Source organism: Prenolepis imparis, unplaced genomic scaffold (assembly GCF_030444845.1).
Source record: "Prenolepis imparis isolate NDT839.2.m4 unplaced genomic scaffold, iyPreImpa1.0 SCAF_3, whole genome shotgun sequence".
Classification (NCBI taxonomy): Eukaryota; Metazoa; Arthropoda; class Insecta; order Hymenoptera; family Formicidae; genus Prenolepis; species Prenolepis imparis.
In genome coordinates this window covers 15,098,999-15,108,937 of record NW_028141161.1, presented here as the reverse complement: position 1 = coordinate 15,108,937, position 9,939 = coordinate 15,098,999, and the positions used below count along the sequence as shown (strand labels likewise).

At 28.2% G+C, this 9,939-nt stretch overlaps 1 protein-coding gene and 1 pseudogene across 3 annotated transcripts; one reads left to right on the top strand and one right to left on the bottom strand.

Moving 5' to 3' along the window:
• Window positions 1–767: 767 nt before the first annotated feature.
• Window positions 768–8,989, top strand: LOC145934342 (uncharacterized; annotated as a pseudogene). The gene is made up of 5 exons (XR_014425014.1): window positions 768–790; window positions 2,031–2,287; window positions 2,382–2,621; window positions 2,699–2,894; window positions 8,855–8,989. The product of XR_014425014.1 is annotated as an uncharacterized LOC145934342 (transcript).
• On the bottom strand, window positions 3,273–9,042 carry LOC145933445 (farnesyl pyrophosphate synthase-like). Of its 2 annotated transcripts, none has more exons than XM_083033146.1 (7): window positions 8,905–9,042; window positions 5,625–5,802; window positions 5,189–5,329; window positions 4,219–4,422; window positions 3,940–4,104; window positions 3,624–3,836; window positions 3,273–3,545 (listed from the first exon to the last, which is right to left on the bottom strand). In XM_083033146.1, exons 2-7 carry the CDS (start codon window positions 5,706–5,708, stop codon window positions 3,345–3,347), a joined length of 1,008 nt encoding a protein of 335 aa, XP_082889272.1. In that variant the 5' UTR covers window positions 5,709–5,802; window positions 8,905–9,042; the 3' UTR covers window positions 3,273–3,344. The 2 variants fall into 2 exon arrangements, with proteins under 2 accessions (XP_082889272.1, XP_082889271.1); XM_083033145.1 differs by having other exon boundaries at window positions 5,625–5,784; window positions 8,905–9,041.
• Between the last annotated feature and the right edge of the window lie 897 nt (window positions 9,043–9,939).

Genomic DNA, 9,939 nt, shown 5'->3' with positions numbered 1-9,939 from the left:
TAACGTCACGTCGTTCTGGCGCGACAAAAAACTAGAAAATCCAGTACTTCATAACGTCTGGCGACCACTACGTCTGCGGTAGAAGAAATAATCGGGGTTCTTGTACTCCTTATCTTTGGATGCTCCAGGTCCTACAGCTAATTGATAAATTATTATATTTAAAAATTAGAATTTTTCAACATCGTATGTAGCAAATATTTTTTAAGATGATAATATTTGATCTTATGTGTGTTAGGTACTTTAATGACATATTTTCCTAAGGCCTGGCACATTGGTATTCACAGCAGAATGATTAATATTCGAAGGTTTTGCACTGAACGTTCGCAAAAAGAAACAATTGTCATTGTTTGAAAATAATAATAGTAGGTTAGAAGTTCACAAGCAGAGAGGTTATTGTTTTCGAAATTAACTAAACAGTTTTAACGAAATGCGATTCTACTATTTCTGATACATACCTGTAAAAATACTCGTCTCGCTGTTACATGCAACATTTTGCGATAATTGGGGATAAGTGCAATAATTTAGCGATTATAATATACGAAACCTTTGAAGAATCTACGTCTTTTTGATACTAATTCATCCTCCTCCGTCCTCCGATCAATCGTACGAAATATCTGAAGTTTCACACCAAACATGCAAAAGAAAGTTTTGATCAAGAAAATATAAGGGCTAGTTTCACCATCTCCGATTAACTCAATCGACCGATTAAATATCTTTTTCTCTTTTCAGATACGTTCTTAAAAAGAGACAAAGGTATAGTTTAATCCATGGTTGAAGTTAATCGACGTTGGTGAAACTGGCCCATTATCATATAATAGTTGGCTTAATATTAAAGCTTCGAATATTACAACTCCAAACATTAATTAAAAATTACAATTTTATTTATATGGTAGGTAGGTTAAGGAACGAAACGTTGTTGTAAGAACAAATTTTACAAACTGTTTGCTAGAATTTAACTATCTAAATATTCTATTAAGAAATATTAAGGCTCCTGGGTGCTCACCGCGGCTATATTGGATTGTGACGTCAGAAGCGAGAAAGCACACGCTGAAAATTCTTAGATGCCATTTTTTAATGAAAAGATATTTCAATTAAACAGCACTTCAGATGGCTTTAGCACACTCTTAAAAAAACCCGGAAATTTGCAAACGGTTGACAAGTTTAATGAGTTTTGACAACAAATTAAATAATCAAAAATATCTTCGACAAGTGGTAAATATATAAAATTATAATAATTTTTTCTTTTTTTATTAATGCTATTATTCTAATTCCTTAAAAAAAAATAGAAAAATTATCTTGTTAATAAATTTAAAAAAAGTTCATGGATATATAATATATTTATAAGTATATTTTTTACTTTTGCAATGTGGTTCGATTGTTCAATAAAGATGTAATTTATGTAAAAGACTTTATTGATCTTTTCAAACAAACATAATTTCTAATTTAGGCAGGCTAAAATAAAAATTGTACGTTGTTCAAAGAGATCAATAAAAAGTTACACAAATTTAATTTTTTACTTTGAAAAACAAGAAAATTTACCCTATTTTGTATTAAGCAGTAGATAAAATTTTATTTGTACGGCTTACATTGCTGTTGGTTTTAATATATTACTAAAATAATATGCTGCATGCAATGCAACTTGTTTTGAAGCAGATACAATAAAATTACATTTTTATTTACAATAACAATAACTGTATAGCTGCATCTATTAGTTTGTATCAAGCCAAAGGCTGCACAGAAAATAATTGTATTATTACCAATATATAATTATTTAAAAGGTAACTGTAGTGTGATTTCGTGAGATTGCTTATTAAAATTGTGGTTACTGGGTAGATTCATTTTAATAACTTTTATTTACATTTTTGTTATTAATTATAATATTTCAGATTAAATTGTTTTAAAAAATTAATTTTTTTATTGATCTATTTTTGATAGTAGATATATTTTGATTTTTGATTATAATTGTCTATAATTATCTAATTGGATATTTAATAAATAAATAAAATGGATATTTAATGACATGTTTACAGGAAAAAATTGATGATACGATATGATCCAACTGAAAATGGACATGGTGAATATGAAGTAAAATCTGAGCAATCAAAAATTAAAGAGAAAAATTCAAAAAAAAAAGAAACGTGACAAACTTGTATCAGAAATGGAACCTATATCTCCAGAACCAGAAGTATCAACGGATATATATTATACTATGTCTGACACCTTGACAGTTTAAAACAGAAAGAAGAATTCAGTTTGTTAAAAGCACATAGGAAAAAAGATGATGCTGGTATTTATCCAAAGATAATATAAATACATTTTTATGCCTTTATACTATTTCATATTATTTTCATAGCTTTTTAATTCAATATATATATTTTCAGGAAATGCAGAGGATTGTAGTACATCTATAATGGAAAATAATAAAACTCAAAAATTTAAGCTAAATTTTAATGCGACTAATGCATTTAAATATTATTCATCTGATGCCGATGAAGATTTAAATGAAGTACTAAATACACATAAACAGATGGCAGATGAGGTTGAAGAAAATACTTGTACAAACTGTTTGTTTGAATATAAAGAGACTCTGTTTCTTGATAACGAAGATTTGCGATTTAGTGGTATGTATATGAAAAAAAGTCATAGAATTATTAATCAAAATATTATTTGTGCTATAGATGTAAATATGCATTTTCAGAGGCTATGAGATTCTTCATTACGCAAGCTACTTCAAATGATGAATTTAAGAATTTGAGACGTGAGTTAAAAATAATTGTACGTACAAAAATTCGTACAAATGAAAGAAAACATCAGCCATGGAATAAGAAAAAAAAAATTAAAAGATTTAAGAAATAATTTATTTTTTCCAACTTTATTGATATTGATACAAACAAGTAAGTTGTAATTATTTTGAATAAATTGAGATGATTTATGTGCAATTTATAGCCATTATTTTATAAGGACGAATATTATATCTTATAAAAAAATATCATGGTATATATATAAAAATCTGTACCTAAGATTTTTTTTTAGAAAAAATTCTTTTAATATTTTTCTAAATATAAAGTTTTTTACGCATTAGAAGGAAATCATTAAGAAATAATGTTCAAATTTTAAAAATGTTTTATTGCCATATTAATCAAAGAGTGAAATATTTCCTTGTGTATTTCTTACAAAGTTTTTATAAAAAAGTTCTAATATTTCTCATTTAGAAATAATATTTAGATATTTAGAATATAAAATAGAGGTAAAATAGATCTCCTCCAAACACATATTGTTCATTGACTTTAATTCTATAATCTGAATACACATTAGTCTGTTTCGTTAATGTACAAGTGACGCTTTTATATATGTCTACGATACATCCTATTCAATAATTTCAGGAAAACATCATGTGGTAGACCACGTGATATTTGCTGTATATGGGTGATTAACAGATTATACGTCTCTTCTTCGTATATAGAATAAGTGTTTGGCAAACCCAGATCATTGTAAATTTGTATCACGCGTTGTACTTTCTCCGGATCCGATGATCCATAACATTCCTATGTAATAAAAATGAGAAAAACAAATTCATTAATGCAACAGCACACAGAACAATTTGTAAAAGAAATAATCCTCACTTCTAAAATTTTACGCTGCTCTGATGTAGCACGTTGAAGTGCCATAACAATCAGCCATGTACATTTCCCTTCTTGTATGTCAGTACTATCCTTGCCTATAACTTCGGATTTCCCATAGCAACCCAGATAATCATCTTGGACTTGATACAAATGTCCAATTTCAAACAAAATCGTTTTTGTTTGCCTCAACTTTTCCGGATCTTTTATCCCAACCTACATAAGGTGTCGCATAGTACATTATTATTATTATTATTATTATTATTAAAAAACGCAAAGCAAAATTTATTCGTATATAGAGAAATTTAAGTACACTTACAAAATGCATTGCTATAGTTACTGGTAAAATAAACGTGAAATACGAACATTTGTACTTGGCAATATTATTGTACCGATCCATTGTAAATAGATCTAGATTCAACTTTTTACCAAAATTAGTAGAGAGCAAATCTAAACACTGGCCCATTGATGTCATCAACATAGTCTGAATAATACATTTTTGAATAAATTTTTAAATATAATTGTATGTTTGAAAAGGAGAAAAGAAACTAATATTTCCATATTAAAATATCATCAAAAATGACATCTCTTCACTTACTTCTTGGAATATTTCCACTATATCCATGTAGCATTCTTTTCCTTTGAAATGTTTTTGAAGTAGGAAATATATAACACATTCCATCAATAGACCATCATTAATTGCCGCTAAACCTATATCATTATGACGATACCAACATGGTTGATTTCGACGAATTAATGATCGGTCATAGATATCATCATATACGAGAAAACAGGCTCCCACCTGCCGTAAATATTTAATGTAATATATCGCGACACACACATAATTTACGTTTTTAATTTTACATTATTTAATACTCTCTCTGTTCCAGTTCACATAAATTATATGAATATTTATATGAATCATAATTATATGAATATTATTATTTAAATACGTATTATATACAGGGTGATTCATTTTAATCTTAACAAGCAAATATCTCGAAAAATACAAAAAAATGTTTCATACAAAAGTTGTAGGATTTGCCCTCAAGGTCAAAGTTAAGGTCACCATCAGATGTGCCCCTTGAAATCTTATAACTTTTGTATGAAACATTTTTTCGTATTTTTTCGTATCCCATATTTTTCGAGATATTTGCCTGTTAAGATTAAAATAAATCACCCTGTGTATATATATATATATATATATATATATATATATTGATTAAAATTTTGAATTAAAAAAATGATAATTTAAATGTTATCAATTATAAATAGAAAACAAATTTGTAAATGTCATATTCTTAAAAATATTTTTGCATTACTAAAGACTGCATTCTGTCATATAACCATGGTTTGTAAAACTTACAAAAAACATGAGGATATGTACTTTATTTTGTATATACTTTTAATATATACTTATATGTAAATATTTGGACATTTTCCAAAGTAAATAAATTGTGATATTTTTAATCTTCCGCGTTTATAAACGTTTTTATATCTCATCTTCAATTTATTTTAATTCTTTTATGTGAAAGATTCGCCATATAAATGAGAACAAAGTTACGCACTAGTTCCAAACACCAAGCTAGAATTCGTGCTAGGCGGATGTTCTCTTCTGTTTGGTGATCGCTGGGTGCTAATAATTTATAAGCATAAATTAATGCTACAGCGCGATTTTTTTTTCCTCCTGGAACATTGTACTGCAATACCTGAAAAATAACAGAAATGTAATCTGCATTCAAATTTATGACTTGTTGCTTCATATCTCTGGCTTAACTGAGTTTTTCAGGTGTTAATAAAAACTATTTTTTAAAAATTTTTTATATTCAATTTTATACTGATTTTGCTTTTATTTACTACGTTTTTCCTTTAAATTCTTATATTTTCATAACAACTCATTTTGATAATCTTATATACAATCGTTATTAGAATAAAGTCTGATTTATAATTTTTATTTTTAAATTTTATTATGTTGTACACATTATATATATTACACAAACTTACTTTTGCAATCCATTTGGAAATATCTGGAACTTCTGAGATCTTGGACTCCGTGACATCACGAACAATGTCCGGCCATACAGCCATTAATTCGCGAATTTCATCCTTGCTTGTTAATGTGGTTGTCGCGTAATGAGCCTTTCGGACTTTATTTGCCAATGTTCTAAGAAAGTTTTACAAACTTTCGTAATTGCAACGAATAGCAGACAACGATGATATTCCGTTTTGTATATGCGAAGAAATAAAATGTTACGTGATAAAACATACGCGAAAAAAAGAATTTAATAAAAAATATCATGAAACGAAAACTGCTTATAGAATTTATATTTGATAACTTTTACGTTTTGTACTTTATTGAACTTAGGATTTAATGGAACTCAATTAAGAGAATTCGAAACTGAAGATAACGTTTTTCGCTAGATAATTAATTCTCCAACTAGTATACTTGATATCTGAAATTGATTTCTATTTATATCTTGTAAGAGAAGTTTGACCTACCTATGGGAAATGTATGGTCTAATGCTGATATTAATTATATATTTTTTGAGCGATGCAAAATGTAAGCAGCAAATGTATTTCTAAAGATCCACGTGTGCTATCTGAAGGTTGTTATTTTTTTATCACAGATGTATTGGATTATGAAAGCAAAAGGCGTTATAGGCAGAAATATATCGTAATTTTTTTTATATTATACATTATTGAAATTAATTCATTTTATCGCACGTTATAACAGACGTATAATAACATAGATTGATAAAATGCAAATTTATAGCAGAATATTTCGCTTTTATTATTCTGCATTAATGCATAATGCATTAATGCATTAATTAAATAAAATTAAATCTGCTTGTATTCGATTTTTTCAGTGCAAATAGAGTGAGGTTCAAGATTTACAGCTATTTATCAATACATAAAACAAACTAAAAACGAATATTCAGTATGTTTTACTAATCTATATTATTGAACACGAAAGAGAGAGTACGGCATTTATGAAAAAATTATTTAATAATATTATTCAATAGTAAATTATTACAATACAAATAAAATTTTGAATGATTTATCGTTTTTAGTAAATTCAATATAGCTATATAATGAGAAAATGAAAATCTTAAATCATAAAAACCTTAGAAATTATATATGCTTCTATATTTTAATTAAACAATAATTTCAAAGGTATAAAAAAGCTGTTTATTAAAATTATGTTGACTGCAATTAAGCGCTAAATTAATATTATAATAATATACACTATACATTTGAATATTAAAACTTCTATAATAAGTTTTTATCTGTTTTTATCAATAAAAGAATAATTTATTCATTATTCAATTATTTTCATTATTCAGTATCCCGAAACAAAAGTTTCTGTGGATTTTTCTTATTGAACTCTAACAGTGGAATTTTTGTTTGCTCACTGTGTTGCGAAAGGATGCTAATCAAAATGTATCACATGAAATGTTAAAAGTTACTTATCGGCAGTTAAAATTCTATGTGATACAATAACTGTGCATAAAATGAGATTATATATGTCGCGTCTGAAACGAATGAGCGAATAGAAAGGAAAATAGAGTCGAGAAGAATAAACAGCCTTATCATCGATCTAACAAAAAAATGTTGTGCATGTTTCAGTATGTGGAATATTGTTTGTCGATTTTGTCAAATCTCATACGAAATGTCGTAAAATAAGGGTCAGGTATTTGAAAAAATATGTATTATCGTTGGCACGAGCCACGAGCTAATATGTTTTATAGCTTTATCGTAAAGTTTTATAGCTTTATCTTAAATTTTTATGTGTGTCCATGGAAAAGTGAATATGAATATGTATGTATGCACACACACACACACGCGCGCGCGCATATATATATATATATATATATATGTATATGTATATGTTGAATGAGCTACAGCGCAAACTCGAAAATATTTATTATCTTTAACGTAAAAGTTAATAACTACTAAATTTTTTAATGACTTATTGTTCGCATTTTTTATATCTAACATATTTCTAGACAATTTCGATCAAGCACATATTGTGATTAAATAAGCTGTGCATCATGAGTTCTATTATCTGACGTCTCTTTTGGATGATTTAATCAACAGTCAATAATATGTACAAATATTTAAACATAATGCACTCGACTGAAAATATCTAGTTATTCTTAGAGACCTAGAATCTACTATTGAAATATAATTTCAATGATATATAAAAAAATTGTTTATTAAAATTATGTTGAAAATGTAATTAAATTGAATTTTCGGTATTGTACTCTAAAATTATCTGCATATTTAAGTTTCATATTTGTTAACAAAAATATGCTATTTATATACATTCTCATAATTATATATAATATGTCACAAAATATTTAGACAAAATACTTTACATTTAGAAAAATCACAGACTTTATCCGAACAAAATATTGAAATTTCATATTTGAAATCAGTTGTATCATCAATTTATAAGCTAATTAATTTTGATCAATCATGCTATATGAATAGACCAGAAAGTTTAATTAATCAATTGTAATAGAAATATATCTAAATCAATTTAGGCTTTTAAAAATGGGAGTGTCACATTTATTATTTATTCACATCAAATTATATCTTAAATTAAGAGATTTTTAGTTTGAGATTTTTTGAAGAATATTTTTTATACAACATATATAATGAAGTTTCGACTAAAATTCCAATTGAATTTCTTGTAGAATAAATTATTTTCTCGATTGACTTTTGAATGAATCTGAAGAATGTTTCCCGTTAATTTTCCCCGTGTGTATCCATTGACCACCATATATGATCATGCAATACGTATCGTGAAAAATCAACAAGAGATCAACAGCTGTTCATTATAAGGCGCTCTCAGTGATTTTCAAAAGTTTATATAATTTATCTTAGTTTATATAATTGTTGTTTTCATACAAGCATACTTTTCAAATATAAATTAATAATAGGAAAAAAAACGTTTAATTTGCAATTGTGCCATCTTATTGATAATCGCGCTATGTGTTTCACAATATATATTCCGCGATAATTTTATATTATAATAATTAATAATTTGCATGAATGTATATGGAGAAATGAGAAAAAGATGAAAGACATTGTTTGCAACGTATTACACGATTATTTGACGACTCTAACACTGTAGGAGAATTTTTATAATAATGTATAAATTAATTATATATACTGTACATGCATATAATTGTCTAACTTTTTATATTTTTCCAACTTTCTTTTCTCAGGGAAAACAGCGCAATAGGAATTTCAGAGAGGGATCTGTGTGAAATCTCACCTGCGATACGCCGCATTGCTGTGACAAATAGACGAGGAAGAATGCCGCGCGACATGCGCGTGTTCAGCAGTGATGATCAGACGTTGTGCGACGCCGGACACCGATAAGAGGCGATTCCGCGCTACGATGAACGACATGTTCGCATATGTTGGAGAACACACTTGCGTTGCTGTATCTTCCAGCGATTGAACGAGCAGAGTGGAATCGAGAGATGCACACGCCCGCTATCCGAGATCTCCGATCCGCGGAGGGATAAACACGGGCACGAATGTAACACGAGCGCGCTTGTTTGTGCACTGTAATTGTTAACGGGAGGAAAAGGGATGAAGAAAGAAAGAAGGAAAGAGAAGTAAATCGACATCAAATCGGCGCCAATGATTGAAAGGATTAGGGTATAAACACACAACTTACATAGACGCATAAGCATATGCATAAAAAATTCTATTGATTTTCTTATGCATACGTTTATAAATCAATCAATTTTTTTATGTATATGTTTTTGTGCTATGCAAGTTTGTATGTTTATACCTTTACTGCAGTTTCGAACTTTGACCCTTCCCCGGATGACGTCCCCGTGAATAACGTCACGTCGTTCTGGCGCGACAAAAAACTCGAAAATCCAGTTAACTTAACGTCTGGCGACCACTACGTATGCGGTAGTAAAAATAATCGGGGTTCTTGTACTCCTTATCTTTGGATGCTCCAGGTCCTACAGCTAATTGATAAATTTATATTTAAAAACTAGAATTTTTCAACATCGTATGTAGCAAATATTTTTTAAGATGATAATATTTGATCTTATGTGTGTTAGCTACTTTAACGACTAATTTTTTTAAGGCCTGGCACATTGGTATTCACAGCAGAATGATTAATATTCGAAGCTTTTGCACTGAACGTTCGCAAAAAGAAACAATTGTCATTGTCTGAAAATAATAATAGGATGTTAGAAGTTCACAAGCAGAGAGGTTATTGTTTTCGGAATTAACTAAACAGTTTTAACGAAATGCGATTCTACTATTTCTAATACATACCTGT

What these genes read in the sequence shown, in the direction of transcription:
- LOC145933445 (XM_083033145.1), bottom strand. Translation starts at nt 9,041, where the DNA reads ATGTCGTTCATCGTAGCGCGGAATCGCCTCTTATCGGTGTCCGGCGTC. An exon ending in TTTCCAAATGGATTGCAAAA is followed by an intron (nt 5,330 to 5,624) that starts GTAAGTTTGTGT and finishes GTTATTTTTCAG; the next exon opens with GTATTGCAGTACAATGTTCC. An exon ending in AGCAGCGTAAAATTTTAGAA is followed by an intron (nt 3,546 to 3,623) that starts GTGAGGATTATT and finishes TTTATTACATAG; the next exon opens with GAATGTTATGGATCATCGGA.